General features: G+C 52.3%; 1 protein-coding gene across 23 annotated transcripts in view; it reads left to right on the forward strand.

Moving 5' to 3' along the window:
* Positions 1-16,966, forward strand: part of NRXN2 (neurexin 2) — a 107,023-nt gene that overhangs the window by 40,394 nt on the left and 49,663 nt on the right. For all 23 annotated transcript variants that reach the window (XM_041723122.1, XM_041723136.1, XM_041723131.1 and 20 more), the window contains 4 exons: positions 7,788-7,949; positions 8,688-9,126; positions 12,891-13,277; positions 13,460-13,663. In XM_041723122.1, the coding sequence (XP_041579056.1) occupies positions 7,788-7,949; positions 8,688-9,126; positions 12,891-13,277; positions 13,460-13,663 (1,192 nt within the window). The remainder of the gene's footprint in view (positions 1-7,787; positions 7,950-8,687; positions 9,127-12,890; positions 13,278-13,459; positions 13,664-16,966) is intronic.

The raw sequence follows: 16,966 nt of genomic DNA on the forward strand, positions 1-16,966 counted from the left end.
CTCAGCCTTGAGGGTTTGCGGTTCTATCTCCCCCCCCTACATTTGCATGGCATGAATGGTCTTCTCCCCCCAGGAGGGATAGTGGCCAGTTTCCCCCACCGCTCTGCTGTTCTGACTAACACTGTGTTTCACACTGTCTTCCTCCCCTTCCATCTCCCCTGACCTCCGTCCCCTGCTTGTCCTGCATGGCCTCTGATGGGGTGGTTACCTTCCCAGGTGAGGGGATGAGAGGAGGAGTGCAGCAGGGCTGAAGTTGGGCTAGTTGTTGCCAAACTCCTCTGCTTGGGTTGGGCTCAGTTCCGGTGAGTGTCAGTGTGGGTGTCTGTGTAAACGCAGCTGGTGTGTGTTGGTGTGTGGGTGCGACTGTGTGTAAATGTTGGTGTGACATTTAGGGGGTGTTAGTGGGAGACTGTGCTGTGTGTCTGTGGGCTTCCACTGGTGACTCCACACACGTGTAAATGCTGGTGTGAACGGCGGGCTATGGGCTGGAATGGAGGCAGGCAGTGGGGGCTGGCCCTTATGTCTGGGGACACGATGGGCAGGAGCAGAGCCAGGAGCAGAGTAGGAGCTGGGGCTGGCCCTTTGCTCCTCGCCTCGCCTGGGGGTGGGGGGGGGTGTGCCTGCAGGCTGTGCTATGTGACATCCCCTGGGATTCCCTCGGGCCTGCCCATCCCGGCTCTGCAGCAGCAGGCAGTTAGTCATCACCTATTAATAATGCAGAGTGATTGAGCACCAGGCTGGGGACCCTGCAGATGGACGTGTCTGTTCCCATGGGGCCCACGCTACTTGGGGCAGCTGCCTGGCCTGCCCAGCCTCCCCGATCTGTGAGGCTGCCTGGCTGGCTGGCGACAAGGGAAGCTTGCTAGCTGGGGCTCCCAGTCTGAGTGGCTCCCCCACCTCCCTAGGAGGCTCGACCTCTGAGGCTACGTCTGACCTGTCCTGATGCTTCCGCAGGCTGTGTTTCCCTGTACCCACAGACACGTGGTGACCCTGTGCTCTGCCCTGTCCCTAAGGCAGTGCCCACAGCCATAGCCATCTCAGTGCTCCCCAATCCAAAACCTCATCTGCTCATTCCCAGTCATCCTGGTGTTCCTGTACAACTGTGCAGTGTCCCAGCGCCATCCCTTCCACGGGCTCTGCTCTCCGGCTGCTGCTTCTAGAAGTTAGCTGCTGTCCACCCCCTTAGGCCAGGCCAGAGGCTGAGCATTTGGACAGCGTTTCTATACAGAGTTTCACTGGACAGCCAACCTGTGGCTTTGGGGACAAAAAGGAGGCAAAATAAACTCCTGTGGCACACCCCAAACACCTGGGGAATTTCCTCCGAGAATTAGGACTCTGTAGACTTTCCTTCTGGTCTTGATTCAGTTAAAAATTGACCACATGGACTTGGGCCAAAGGTCTGTTTCCTCATTTTCTGAATAGCTGATAATATACCTGCATTGCCTATTTCATGGGGTCAATGTGAAGATCAAGTAGGGCAATGGAAGTGAAAGCATCTGTGCTCTGTAAAGGAATTTATAATTTTATTAATCTTTATAACATGTTAACTGATTATCTGTCTCAGTGTTTCCAGGGTGAGGATGTTTTTGTAAAGAAGTGATTCCTTCCCATAGCAAGCCCTAGAGAATACAGTGTCTCTGGACCCACTGGAGATCCTGTTGCCATCCCTTCTTAGGAATCAGTCTCAGGATGCCTGGGTGGCTCAGCGGTTGAGCGTCTGCCTTGGGCCCAGGGCATGATCCCGGAGTCCTGGGATAGGGTTCCACATCGGGCTCCCTGCATGGAGCCTGCTTTTCTCTCTAAGTCTTTGCCTCTCTCTCTGTGTCTCTCATGAATAAATAAATAAAATCTTAAAAAAAAAAAAAAAAGAGAATCAGTCTCAAAAATAATAGCACAAAACCCCAGAATGTCTCAAGAATTGGCCTGGGGAGGAGGGCAAAAGATGGAGGAATGCAGTTACATTGGTTAAGAGGCAAACAGCGATGTCTGGTTTCAGCCCTGGCAAGGAAAGTTCCTACTAAATTCTAAGTTTTTAAAGTCCACAGTGTGAACATCACGGCTTGATGACCAGGGTTGATTGCCTCCCAATGGCCTGAGTCACCTCATAAACTCTTGAAAATTTGTCCCCAGGAATCAGCACTTTCGGGTGAGGATTGGAGTCAGAGCATGGGGCCCCAAAAGAGATGGGGTTCACCCTGTTCTTACTCCCACGCATTCCTCAGCCCCAGTTCCAGGTGATTTTAAATTTATTTTTACTAACTCATTTTTATATGGTCTCTTTTCTTGTTATTTGAGTGCTTCTCCTTGGTGGAGAGGGTGGATACAGACCAAAGAGGCCAATCCTTTGAGAGGTTTGGGTCAAGTTGTGTCAGGACGATGGAAGTTTTCTTATAAAAATAATAATTTTTTTGCTCACACACTGGGGTCTTTGATTCTCCTAAATAGCTCTCACATCCTGAATTTAATTTATTTTTTTTATTTTAAAAAAGATTTTATTTATTTATTTGACACAGAGCACAGAGAGGAGAGGCAGGCAGAGGGAGAGGGAGAAGCAGGCTCCCTTTGATGTGAGTCTCGATGTAGGACTGGATCCCAGGACCCTAAGATCATGACTTGAGCTGCAGGTAGATGCTTAACCGACTGAGTCATCCAGGTGCCCTGAATATTTTTTTTTAAAGATTTATTTATTTATTTATGATAGACATAGAGAGAGAGAGGCAGAGACACAGGCAGAGGGAGAAGCAGGCTCCATGCCAGGAGCCCAATGCGGGACTCAATCCTGGGACTCCAGGATCGTGCCCTGGGCCAAAGGCAGGCGCTAAACCGCTGAGCCACCCAGGGATCCCCTAGGTGCCCTGAATATAATATAAACTTGACAAATGCCTAGATTGAGGTATCAGGCAGAGACTGTTGTCAGTTAGCTTATGGGGAGACTGAGGCCTAGAGACAACCAGGGGCCACATCACAATTATGGAGGGCCCAATGCCTTTACTTCTGCTATCTCATTTGATCCACATCATCAGCCTGGGAGAAGCACGAGGGATAGAGATGTCACACCCCTTTTATAGATGAACAGCAAAGATTGTTCTGAAAAATGGGATAGGCGAAAGTGGTTTCTTTCTTTCTTTCTTTTTTTTTTTTTAAGATTTATTTACTTATTTATTTGAGAGACAGCACATAGAGGGAGAGGCAAAGCAGGTGGCTGGCTGGGCAGAGAGCCAGATGTGGGGCTCCAACCTAGGACCCTAAGATCATGACCTGAGCTGAAGGCAGATGCTTAGCTGACTGAGCCACCCAGGTGACCCTGGACCTGAAGGTTTCTGACCTGAATTCCTTCCCCTCTAGCCCTAAACTTTATCAAATCCAGACATCAGGAGTTGCTGTAGGACTAAAACTGCTGGCCAGGTCATTTTCCTGTGAGTCTTTTCAATCTAATTCTTTCTCTAGCTTCTCCCTACCCCAAACAGATGGCCAAACTTGAGCACATAGGAGGACTGACCCTCAGCCGTCATTCCCGTCTTCATGCCCTACTCCCACCCACTTAATCCCAAAGGGAGGCCTGGGCCTTCTTCCTAAATTAATTCTTTTTTCTTTTTTTTTTTTTTTTAAAAAGATTTTATTTATTTATTCATGAGAGATACACAGAGAGAGGCAGAGGCACAGGCAGAGGGAGAAGCAGGCTCCCCTCGGGGAACCTGATGCGGGACTTGATCCCAGGATCCTGGGGTCATGACCTGAGCCGAAAGCAGATGCTCAACCACTGAGCCACCCAGGTGCCCCTAAACTAGTTGTTCTTAGTCACCTTTGGCTCCTGGATCCCTCTGAGAATTCGATGACAGCAATGGACTAACGAGAGAATTTCGCATACCTAGGACAGCCTTCAAAATCCCAGAAACCCATCTAGCCCATCCACAAGTCAAAAGCATCTGCCCTCTATCTTATTCTTCTCTGAATAAGTTCCCCTCTTAGGGAGGTCAGTGACCCTATGATCCTAGCAGACAACTGGGAAAGGCTCCGGATGATGCCAGAGGGGCTCTCCTTCCTCAGCCTTTCTTCCTGGGTCAGGCCAGGCATGGAGTATGCCTGTGGGGATAGTTGTGACCAGGACCCGTTTCACATCCCACCGGCCTGCCTTAGAGGAGACAGGCAGAGCAGAGCAGGAGAGAGGTGGGCCCATCAGGGAGGGTTGAGATCCCGCCCAGATCGTAGACTGCCCCTTGCAGCCACCTCCAGCCACCCTCTATGCTCCTGGGGCATAGAGGGCGGCTGGATTCCTGTGTCTTCCGTGCCTTACTCCTTCTCTGACTGCGAATGGCTGTTCCAGGGCAGAGCTGTGCCTCATTCCCGTTGGCTACTCAGTCCTTACGCAGGGCCCTGCCTGTCTGGGTTGATGGATTGATGTGGGTTGGGTGGCAAATGTCTTCTGTGTCTCGAGTCCTAGCTGTGGTGCTTATGACCGAAAGGAGGATGCTTGGAAACGAGCGGGTGGGGACTTCCTCCCACTGCCTTGAGCAGGATGTGGTGTGCGAGCAGGTGTGTCTGGGTCAGTGATCAGTAGTGAATGGGTAGTGGGAATGAGTGTCTGAGTCACCCTCTGCTGAGGAAGATGAGAGCCTCATGTCCCTTCCCTTTCTTTCTCAACCCATACATGTCTCTGTCCTAGTGGTGGCTCCTCTCTCCTCCTCCGTTGGAAGGAAGCTTCTCCTTCCTGCACCTACAGCTCCCTCGCCTCCATCTCTGCTCTTCCCCATCTTCCCTGGCCCCGCATGCCTCCTTACCTGTGGCTGCCTCTTTCTCTCCTCCCCTGCTGGGCCTGGCTCCCAACCTTGGCCCTCTAACCTGCATGTGTCCCACCTGCAGAGGCTGTTCTGTCGCACGGCCCCCCCTGCCCTCCTCCCCCGCCGGCCCCACCCCTTCCAGAAGCTGCACAGGGAGGGGGGTTGGGGGGCAGGGGCATCACGAACCCCTGGGGTGGAGGGGGACGGGGGAAATACTCCCCTGTTTCCTGCTTTTACTAACGAACCCGCCATTTTTGTGTCTGGACTTTGATTTGTCGGAGGGAACAGTTGGGTTTTACTAATCTCCGTCATCTCCCTCCTTGCCTTCCCCAGAGACTGTCCTCCATTTCCCCTACTCTCAGCTTCCTTTCTACCCAGTGCCCATCTCCCCGTTTCTCTCTCTACTTCCTCCAGCCCCAGGCTGAGCCCCCACTTCCTCCTATGTTACCCTGTCTCCTGCTACCCTCTCCCCCAGCCCCCAGGCCAGGGCTGCTCTAAAACACAGTTGCGAATTTGGGAGGCAGATAGGAGAGTGAGTAAGGCAGCCCTTTCCCAAAAGGGGCACCACATGGCAGTGACTTGCATAAAGCTGTAGTGGGCGAGGTCAGATTCGTGCCAGCCTGAAGGGGAATTGAGGAGGGCACTCCCGGCAGGTTAGGTCCTTCTAGCTGTAGAATGGCCAAGGCAGATGGGCTCGCTGCATGGACTGGGCCAAGGAGAACCCACAGGGTGAGGGAGATGCCAGTACCTTGTGCCCCAGCTGGGGCTGAGGAGGGAGGATGCAGCTGGGTGGCTCAGGGGAGGCTGGAAGGCCAAGCTCACTGAGGGAGGACAGGAAAGCTTCTTCCTGGGGATGTTTGGGGCCAGTGTTTCTCTGTGTCGTGAGGTGACTTGATGTTCACCTTTGATGACCATGATGTGCCCCTGGATTGTGCTGGGATTAATGTGGTTATGGGGACATGTCAGGCTGGGAGCTGACCCTTTAGAGGCTGACCATCTAGCTGAGGTGACCAGACACAGGCTCAGGAACTAATTAGTGGTCCACTTCCTGGTCTTCAGGTGGCATCAAGAGTGGAGGTGCAAGGTGGGATAGAGCTGAATTTGCCCCAGGGAGCCCCCTTCACCTACCACCCCTCCCCCTGCCTTATCCCACCCCTTCCTCCCAGTCCTCTACTTCCCTTTCCCTGGCCCCCTTCTGCCCATTCTAATCTTGTTTGCATGTTTTTGTGACTAATACTTTGATCCTTCCCTTTTCCACCCAGATCCCTACTTCCCAGACTCAGGTGGGTGGAGGGAAGAAGAAATAAACAATAATGACAACAGCCCTCCCCTTCAAATAAGACTCAAAAGCTTTCAAACTGACCCCTCCCACAAAGACTTTCTGTCTTTGAACCTGGTCCCCCCAGCACAAGGTTTGATGGTTCCCAGGAGGGGGACCCCTTCAGCCCTCACTCTGCTCAGCTGTACCCCCAATCTCAGTGAGGGAGATTTGAGGGCCCTGTGGGGGAAGTTCCGCTTGCCTCATTTTGCCCATGTTCTTTAGGAGTTCCTAACATCCTCCTCCCTACCCCCATAACAATGGAACCCTGGAGACCAGTCTCAGGTCCTGGCTTGTGGCTTGTGCATATGGACTGGTATGGGTGGGTCATCACAGGATGTGACTGGAAGGCCCAAATCTCCACACGTTGCCTGAAAAGAGGGTCCTAAAGCATGTTTGGGGATTGGGAGTGGGGGGTGAGCTGTGGTCTGTGGGTGCACAGTGTTGGGTTCACTGTGAGCCAACTTCCTGATGGCCCCTGTAGGAGCCTGCCCACTTTTCCTGGGTGACCATCTTAAGCCACAGCTTTCTTAGAGTGGGGCGCTCACAATCCTGAAGCCCTTGGTTCTTCCTCCACAACCTTGCTGGGTCTGGAGCCCTTGCGGGCTGCTCCTATGGCTAAACTTTTCTGGGGTCAAGTGGGCATTTGTCTGGGAAGGGGGTAGATAAAATTTCCCTGCATTTGTCACTCCTCTCCAGGGTCACTTCTGCCTTCCCCAGGCCACTGTTGAGCCCTTGTCATCTCCTTGGAACACTGGGTGCTCTTCTATCCTTACCCACATTGCTTTCTTACCTGACTTTTCAGCCCAGGGTTAAGGTATCCTAGGGTTAGCCTTGTCCCCCTGTTCCCTAACCTGGACCTGAGTAATGAAGGTGGTGTTAGTAGGGAAGACAATGATGAAAAGAGGGCAGGCTGGTCAATAGGTAGAGGGCTGCCCTCTCCTTGGGAGGCAAGAGAGCCACAGGCATATAGAGGGACTTGGGAAATAAACAGACCCTGGAAGTAGGCAGAGACCAGTGGGAGCCCTAGATGTTAGGGTGGTGGTGGTGGGAATCAACCCCAAGGGCATTATGTGTCCTTGAGGTAGTTCCAAATGCTGCCCATAGTATCTGAGCTCCTATTCTGCATGCCCTTGCTATCTCCCACTTCCCTGCTGGGCTAAAACTGGAGGGACTCCTCAGTGCCCCAAAGAGACAGCTGTAGGTGAGGCAAAGCCACTAAGATCCAAGGAGAATTGGTGTTCTCTACCTCCTTTATGTGAGATGCTCTGAAATCACATGAAGGTCCAGAGAGCACCTCAAGAGGAGGCAAGTGAAGATGCCATTTGCATCTCCCCATAATGGGGCCTTGTCCTGAGTTCCCCACTCCTCTGTGGAGCCATTTCCAGAAACTACTTCTTGGTGATCTTCATGGTGAGCATTCCAAGTACCCTTCAGGCCTCTGCTTGCTGAGATGGGGGCTGTGGGGCAGGCCTTAGCCCACCCTGAAACCATCAAATCTTGTGCTACCTCCTTTCCTGCCTTCCTTCTTTCCCCCCACTGTTCCTCTTCCAAGACAAGCAGACATAAAAATGGAGGGTCCCCCTCCCCTGCAGCCCCCTGGCCCCTCCCTTGCCCAGCCAGTGGCTTTTCCCAGGGAGTTGATGCCAGTTGTCTCCTTGTTTCTCCCCCTCCCTCCCTGGGCTGGGCAGGTGACCATCTCGGTGGACGGGATCCTGACCACCACAGGCTACACGCAGGAGGATTATACCATGCTGGGCTCTGATGACTTCTTCTACATTGGGGGCAGTCCCAACACGGCTGACCTGCCTGGCTCGCCTGTCAGCAACAACTTTATGGGCTGCCTCAAGGACGTGAGTAGGGCTAGGAAGGGTCTGGGGTCAGCCAGGAAACCCTTTGGTCCCTATCTTCAGTGGGATTTAGTCTGACGTGGCTAGCTGCCTGGCTCCTCTGTTCCTTCCAAGGTGGTGGGTGACCTTTCCTCTTCAAAACCTAATGCCCCTGACTCCATCAAGAGGCTTCTTCTCTCTCATTCCCTTGAACCACTGAAGGCCCCCTCCTCTCAGAGGACCCTTGAGGGCAGCAGTAGCACAGAGGAAAGAATATTGAATGTGAAGACCAAAGACCTGTGTTTGTCCTGGCTGTTCCACTCACTAGCTCTGTGACCTTGGCCAAGTCCGTTGACTTGTATAATTCTTAGTGTTTGTATCTGAAAAATGAGTAGTCAGTACCTACTTTTCAAGGTGGGTGTGAGAAGCAGATGAGAGTGTAAATAAAAATACTGTCAGTTAGAAGATGTCAAGGAGATGTTAGCAGTGACTGTCTTGCCATTATTATGCAACTGCAATTCAGCAGGCACTGAGGCTGCCCTGCTAGGCTGGGCCAGAGGACAGAGCACAGACCATAGTGGGACAAGGGAGTTCTAGGACAGAAGTCCAAGGCAGTGATCCCATGGCATTGAGGAGGGGACTCCCTCCACTCCCATGGTAGGGTCCCATGGTGGTTGCTGCTGCTGGGCAGGAGTGGCTGGACCCTGAGCAGCTTTTGCTTCTTCATCCCTGACCCTACCCACCCCCCCCCCTCCGCTGCAGGTGGTCTATAAGAATAATGACTTCAAGCTGGAGCTATCCCGCCTGGCAAAGGAAGGGGACCCCAAGATGAAGCTGCAGGGGGACTTGTCATTCCGCTGTGAGGATGTGGCTGCCCTGGACCCTGTGACCTTTGAGAGTCCTGAGGCTTTCGTGGCACTGCCCCGATGGAGTGCCAAACGCACTGGCTCCATCTCCCTAGACTTCCGTACCACTGAGCCCAACGGACTGCTACTCTTCAGCCAGGGCCGGCGGGCTGGGGCTGGGGCCGGCAGCCACAGCTCTGCCCAGCGGGCTGACTACTTTGCCATGGAGCTGTTGGACGGCTACCTCTACCTCTTGCTGGACATGGGCTCTGGGGGCATCAAGCTGCGGGCATCTAGCCGCAAGGTCAATGACGGCGAGTGGTGCCACGTGGACTTCCAAAGGGACGGGCGCAAAGGTCAGGAGGCCTGGAGGGTGGGGGACCCTTTCACCCTCCCCCTGCGGGACTTCCTTTCCAGGCCCCTCCCACACTGTTCTTCCCCTCCTTGCCCTGTCAGTCTCTTCCTTGTTCCTCCTGCCATAGTACATTGACTGGTAGGGGGTAGGGCTTGGAGTCAGCAGAGTGGGGTTCACACCTACTGTGTGTGTGACTTTAGGCCCTTACTCAGCCCCTTGAAGCCCCAGTTTCATTATCTAAAAAAGTCCTTAAGAAGAGAAAATGACTGGTCCCCTCCCCTCCCCTCCCCGCCCCGCAAAAAAAAAAAAAAAAAAAGAAGAGAAAATGACTGAATACCCGTAAAAGCGTTAGCATAGTGCCTACCACAGAATAGATAGCCCATTCTCCTTTACACAAAAATACAAAAAAACCTTTCCAACCATGCCTCCCTTCTAGCTAGGTCCATGCAGCTTTCATTTATGAATTCACTCAACAAATGCTTGTGGAGTACCTACTGTGTGCCAGGTGCTGTTCAAGGTGCTGCGACGGGATGAGGGCGGCTGAAACAGTCTTGGCTGTCTCGGAGCTCATGCTCAGGTGGGGGAGGACACAGATGCTAAACAACCTGACACTCCCACCTGGTGATGTTTCTAGCACAATAAAGCAGCAGGGAAGAGAGTGCTCAGGCCAAGCAGGTGCTATTTCTTAAAACTTCTGTTGCTTCCAACCTCCCTTTCCTCTACTCTTCCTTTTTGGTCTTTTCTTCCATCCTCTTGTTTCCTGACCAATTCTCTCTTCACTCTACTCCACCATGTTGACCATGAGAGAATGAATTGATGTAAAGGAGAACTGACATATTATCCAATGTGAGCATTTATCAACAACAGCTAAATTGTTATGTTCCCCCAGGTGTCACTGCACCAGACTCTTGAGACTGGGCGGAGGGGCCGTTTCCCCCCTCACACACGGGGAGGAGGGGCATGCTCTGGCTACCGGAAACATCAGCCTCTTAGGGCAGGCTGTTTCTTCCTTTCTCTTCCCCAGGGAAATGTCGCCTTCCCCAGACTTTATAGTACATGGGTTCATCCCCTGGTTTTGTCTCATGATGGCACCTGGGGGTCTTCACAGAGCAATTGCTGCCTCTCAGGGTTTCCCCATAGGTGACCAGTGACTTTCTAGATTGGAAGTTTGCCTAGGCCTTGAAGAAAACCCCAGGGCCTTCTGTTCCTCTCTCCCTTCATTAAGTGGTCTTCTTAGCCTCCCACAGATCTCTAGAGCCCCCACGCCAGGTCTGGCTGGTCCTTGGGTCACTGTTTGACCAGCTCTGGCCATTTCTGATATCCCACGTTCACATACACATCTAAGCCCAGCCTTGGGGCAGGCATCCCAACAAAGCTCTCCTTGACTTTTTCCATGTGTTTCTTTTTTAATTGTGTTAAATGACACTTAACATTACCTTTTTAACTACTTTTTAAAGTGCACAGTTTGGTGGCCGTAAGGACCTTCCCACTGATATAACCATTACCACCATTCACCTCCAGAATATTTTCATCTTCCCAAACTGAAACTCTGTCCCTATGAAACACTAACTCCCTGTTCTCCCTCCCCCATCCCTTGGCCTCCACAATCCTACTTCCTGTTTCTATGAATTGACTTGACTACTCTAGGGACCTCCTGTAAATGGAATCATATAATAATTTTCCTTTTGTGTCTGGCTCATTTCACTCAGTGTGTTTTCAGTTTCATCTATGTTGTAACATGGGTCAGCATTTCCTTCCTTTTTGTGGCTGAATAATATTCCATCCTATGTATATACCACCACACTGTTTGTCCATTTATCTGTCAATGGATACTTGGGTTGTTCCATTTCCATGTTTTAGAGCAAGGATCTTGAACCAAGACCTGTATTTGCTTTATTTTCCTCTTGTTGACTCTCCGTTATACATTCTTTTGCTATCTCTTTCTTTCCCTCCATCTTCCTTCTCCCACATTTGGTTCATTTATTGAGAGTCCAGCTGGGCAGTGTCCATGTCCTGGAGGCCTCCCAGCAGGTGGGTAGAGTAGACAATCTGAGGAATCTGCTACAAATAGAAATGTGGGTGAGATCCGAGGGCCATATCTGGCAGCCTGGTGGGGGAATGGGTTTTAGCAGCAAGACCCTGGAGCATCTGACACCTTGTTGGGGGAGAACAACCTAGGGCCATGTTATTAAAATAGGAGACAGGGGAGTGACTTCTCCAGTTCAGGAGAGATTTTGAGCAGAGGAGAATATGCTCCAGATGAGGATCCCCATCCAGGGAGGAGGCCCCAATTCTGCTTCTTTAGTTTGACACCACATACTCATGCTTTAGTCTCCCATTGCACCCCCTACACTGTCCACGATCTCTGGCCAGTGAGGCCTAATGGAGACCAAACCCTTATTACCTCTCTTTAACCCCATGGAGATGGGCAGACTTTTTTTTTTTTTTTTTTTTTTTTTTTTTTAGAAATCTTCTTGAGAAAGGAGAGGGGAAGGAAAAGTAAAAAAATATAAACAGGGCAGCCCCGGTGGCACAGCGGTTTAGCGCTGCCTGCAGCCCAGGGTGTGATCCTGGAGACCCGGGAACAAGTCCCACATCAGGCTCCTTGCATGGAGCCTGCTTCTCCCTCTGCCTGTGTCTCTGCCCCTCTCTCTCTCTCTCTCTGTGTTTCTCATGAATAAATAAATAAATAAATCTTTAAAAAATATAAACAGAATAGTTTCATTATATAAGCTTCTGCTTTTTAAAGATCTCAGTAAAGGGTTTGATTTTTTTTTTAAAGATTTTATTTATTTATTTGAGAGAAAGAGTGAGTGAGAGAGAGCATATGATCAAGGGCAGAAAGAGGAGAGGGAAAAGAGAGAAACACAAAAGAGGGAAAAGCAGATTCCACTACTGAGCAGGGAGCCCCAAGCAGTGTTCCATCCCAAGGCCCTGGGGTCATGACCTGAGCCGAAGGCAGATGCCCAACTGCTGAGTCACCCAGGCACCCCTCAGTAAAGATTTTGAAGCTCCCACTTGATCCCAAATCTTTTTCTTCAAGATAACCAGCCTTTCCTTCCAGAGAATTCTGACAACACAGAAGCTGTGTTCCTAGCCTCCCCTCTCCTGGCTGTCATCCTGTATCAGGCTTCAGGAGTGGATCTGCCTGCCAGGCAGAGGGTTGGATAATGCAGGCTCTGCATGGCACTTTGGCTCTGCTTCTTACCCTTTGGTGCTTCTTTGGGCAGGTTCCCCAATCTCCCTAAGCGTCACCTGCCCCTTCGAAATGGGATCATAATGGACCACTTTCATAGGATTACCTTGAGACTCGGATGTGAGTGAAGTGCTAAGTGCCTGACATACAGTCATAAAAGTTCAATAAATGTTAGTAGGAGGAAAACACTTTGGATTCAAACCTTTTAGCTTCCTTAGGGTTCCATGCCTCTGGTTTCTGGCCTAAGGGACTAGCTGGGGGAATGACCTATGAGTGATCCAGCCCTTTTGGGGCATGTCCACCTGTGGTTGGCATCCTCTGAAGACTCATGTAGGTGCAGGGAGAGGAGTCTGGACAGAGGCCCACTGCCCATGGCAGCTGGCTGGAGATGGCTCACCTGAGTTCCTGAACTTGGAATATTTGTCAGGTCATATCCACGGCAGCAAATAAGGCTGACCCTCTTGCCCAGGGCTACGGGTGTTGGGTGGGAGGCCAGGGATCTCTTTCTGGTGCATGTTGACTCTCTATCCTGCCTTCGTCACTGAGGCACACTCTCCGTTGATCCCTAGGCTCCATTTCGGTGAACAGCCGCAGCACACCGTTCTTGGCCACGGGGGAAAGTGAGATTCTGGACCTGGAGAGTGAGCTGTACCTAGGTGGTCTCCCTGAGGGGGGGCGGGTGGACCTGCCTCTGCCCCCAGAGGTGTGGACAGCGGCGCTCCGGGCTGGCTACGTGGGCTGTGTGCGAGACCTCTTCATAGATGGGCGCAGCCGAGACCTTCGGGGCCTGGCCGAGGCTCAGGGGGCAGTGGGCATCACCCCCTTCTGCTCCCGGGAGACACTGAAGCAGTGTGCCTCTGCCCCCTGTCGCAATGGGGGCATCTGTCGAGAGGGCTGGAACCGCTTCGTCTGTGACTGCATCGGGACCGGCTTTCTGGGGCGGGTCTGCGAGAGAGGTGAGGCTGGTTTTCACTCCACATGTCCCCACTGCCCGTCCCTGTGCCTCTTCCTCAGGGTGCCCCTCCCTCACAGGCCAGCCCTGGGTCTGCCATCCTTGTAACGATCCTCTCGGTCTTCTCTTTCCCTCCACTGGCCTTCACCTGTACCCCGATTCCCTCTTCCCCCACTTCTGGGGCAGAGGCCACGGTCCTGAGCTATGATGGCTCCATGTATATGAAGATCATGCTGCCCAATGCCATGCACACGGAGGCGGAGGATGTGTCTCTGCGCTTCATGTCCCAGCGGGCCTATGGGCTAATGATGGCCACCACCTCCAGGGAGTCAGCCGACACCCTGCGCCTTGAGCTGGACGGGGGCCAGATGAAGCTCACTGTCAACCTCGGTAACCACCCCACCTTGTGTTCTGGTCCTTTCTCTGTCCCTGCCTCTTACCACACCCCCTCTGTCTGGAGAAGCTGGTGGTAGCACCATTGAGAGTGGGTAAGGGAGGTGCCAATTTGGGTCAGAGCCCCTGAGAGCTTCATCCCCAGCAAGGATGTACAGTGTAGGGGATTTGGCAACACTATGTATGGGGGTACCCTGAGTATGGCCATACCATCTACCCAAGTGCGCTTGGTATGACAACTGCTCCCCCGGGGCACTCATTTGGGTTTGGTGGCGTCTGTCCTGCATACACGTGTAACAATATAGCTTATTCTTGGTTGTCGGCTCATCCACTTACTCTTTGGCGGGTTCATTCATTTGGGAAGGACCTGCAGATGCCTAGTGGTGTTAAGCCTGAGCACAGGTCAGCTTGTCTGGAGATGAAGAGGACCTGGCCCTGTACGTAGCCACTCTCATCTGCTCTGCGTTTAAAGAGCTGTGTGTTTGTGTACATAGGTACACAGGTGACCCTGGACATCTCAGGACATATCTTTCTTGTCTGCTTTCACGTTTGAGTCCCATAGCTGCCCTGTGAAGCCACAGGATCACCTGCTGGGCTTGGCTTTACCTGTTTTATAGATTGTGAAATTCACATACTGAGTTATCCAACATCATAAAGCCAGCAATAGCTCGGAAGGAGCCCAGACTCAAACCCAGGTCCTTTGCCCTAAAATACAATGTTTTCCCATTGCCTTTAACAGACTAGGGGATAGAGGGCAACAAGAATCCTCACTGTCAGACAGTTTGCCGTCTCTGCTCCTGCCTAGAGCAGGCTGAGGCCGCACTTCACCAGGCAGTCCCCAGGGTGTCTGTATGGGCAGGACCATCAGGCCTGCTGGGGCAGAAAGGAAACAGCAGGTGCACTCACTTGGCTCGTGTCTATGGAACACATTGTAGATGCCAGTGTATTCTGCACCTGGGTTACAACAGTGACGACGAGGATCCTGTCTTGGTGAGGCTTTTGGTCAGGGGAACGCTGGAAATTAGAGGTCCTGAGCCATCCAGGCTGGGCTCACAACTGTCCATTTCATACCAGCCTTGCTAAGCACATAGAAGTATAGCCCCTAGGGGCCTGCCACATCGGAAGATTCGGGCCACGAGGGTGACTCATTGCCTCCTGGGCAGGAAGAGGAGTAGGACTCTTCTGAGCAGATTAGGATCCTCAACTGGAGAGAACACAAAGCTTTGAGCTTTTAAATATTGATCTAGAGTTTCACCCTAACTTTGGTCTCTAGGCCATTTTGTGGGACAGACTGTGGCCTTTTGGGGCCCCATTGCCTTGTTAATAAATTTATAAAATGTCTTTCCTTTTCCCTTTTGGCCACTTGGTCTTTGTACTCCTAGGACAAGGATTTGCCAAGCAGGGTGGGGGCTGGAAGCAGGGAGGTGTGCAAGTGGCCAGGGTTCCAGAGTTGGGAAACGTACGGGCTCTGTGAAGCTCTGCTTCTGGCCATCATCACAGCCCACAGAGTGGGGGGGGGGGGGGGCAGCGCTGCAGGGGGAAAGTGGGAAGGGAAACACCCTCTGGCCGATGTTCCGTGGTCTGCACATCCCCTGGCACCCCTGAAATTGTCACAGGAGGAAGGCACCAACCTAGGACCCCATGAGTGGCCCCTCGCTTCTCAGACTGCCCTGGTCTGTGTACCCAGACCCAGTGTGACATAGTCCTTTGCCCTGAGAGGTGTGTGTTCTCCTCATAGTAAGCACATGGCTCCTTGTGTTTGGTGGTGATACAATCGGGAACCTCTCTGGCCTTCTGTTTACAGGGAAGGCAGATGCTTCCTCCTGACTTGGGCTGTCTTTAGACAGGAGGCAGTGTCCTTGGCCAGGAAAAAGTTTTCTGGCGGGTCCTCAGGACCTTTCACCCTTAGGATCTAAGACCCTCTCCTTCCCATTAGCATGCTTTTCAGTCTGTGCCTCATAAATACTTAAAAGTCAGAGAACAAGGTATCCCCCAGGATGCCGGCCAGCAAGACAGTCCTCCCATCTCTCACTTGTCTTATAGCCTCTCACCCATGGCTGTGCCGGGCCCCACGCAGAGATGCCATCTCTAATATGGCTTATGACAAGCTGTGACCAAATGCTTGGTACAGATGCAGTTGTCGATAATACCAAGTGACACGTGTCTGGGGAGGCATGTGGCTGCTGTGTGATCCACACCCAACCATTCAGCCTTAGGCTCTGATGGGAAGAGCATTGGGCCTGGGGCCAGGAAATCTGGGTTTCAGACCTGGTCTTTTCGACTCTTGGGTAAGTCATTCCCCTCTTCTGAGCCTCTGCTTTATCTGTAAAATGAGGTTAAGGATCCTTGCTCTGCTTACCTCCTGCGGTGGTTTTGAGGCTCAGATGGAATAATGGGAGTGAAGGCATTATACAGAAGCACGATGCATACATAGACACTCATCCAGCCTTCTCAAAGACAGATCTTACCAGGGTAGAGACCTAAGCTTAGAGCCAGGCCTGGGGCTTGCTTCCACATTGCATGACCCAGTCTGGCCCCTGCTTCTCCATCCTGCTTGCTATCCAGGGCTGTTGGGGCCTCACAGGTGAGGGACAGCACCAAAGCTCTGGTTCTGGGCAGGATTTACTGCTGGGGAACAGAGGGAAACCTGGCAAGGCTCGATCTCTGGCCTCAAGGTCTTGTCCTGTAGGGAAGGAAGTAGGGGGGCAGCTGTGCAACCTGTCAGATGCTCAGTGGAAGGACACAGGCTTGGTGCTGAGTCCTAAAGAAGAAAGTGAGGCTGCCAATGACCACTTGGGGGGATAGCCTGGAGGAGGCACTCAGTGCCAGCTTCAGGAAGCAGGGCATTTGCAGGGCCAGGAAGGACCAACCAAGAGCTGCTGCCTCCTCCAGGCAGAGGATGCTAGAGAAGCTGGACAGTGCCTCCTGTCCTGTCCCTTGGCCTCCACCATGCCTGCAGACATTGAGCAATACCGTAAGCACCCTGTCTGCAGGGTGGTTGACTTCCGTTCCCAGAGAACACTGGACTCCCCTGGATTCTTCACCCTGTTCCAGTGTAACCTGTGATCCTGGGTCCTTTTGCCCTTGGTATGGCTTCCCAGGCCATTGCCCAGCCTGGGCCGTCCCTTGGGGCCCTCCACCAGGCGGGCACAGTCCCAGCCATCAGTGAGGCTGACATGAACGGCGTATCATAATTAGAGAATCTCCAAGCTGGAGCTACCCTTAGAAGCTATCTCCTCCAGCCAGCACCCCACCTCCCCACCTGTCTCATATGCGAATTAACTGTTGGTTCCTGCATCT

The sequence above is a fragment of the Vulpes lagopus genome, chromosome 11 (assembly GCF_018345385.1).
Source record: "Vulpes lagopus strain Blue_001 chromosome 11, ASM1834538v1, whole genome shotgun sequence".
Lineage (NCBI taxonomy): Eukaryota > Metazoa > Chordata > Mammalia > Carnivora > Canidae > Vulpes > Vulpes lagopus.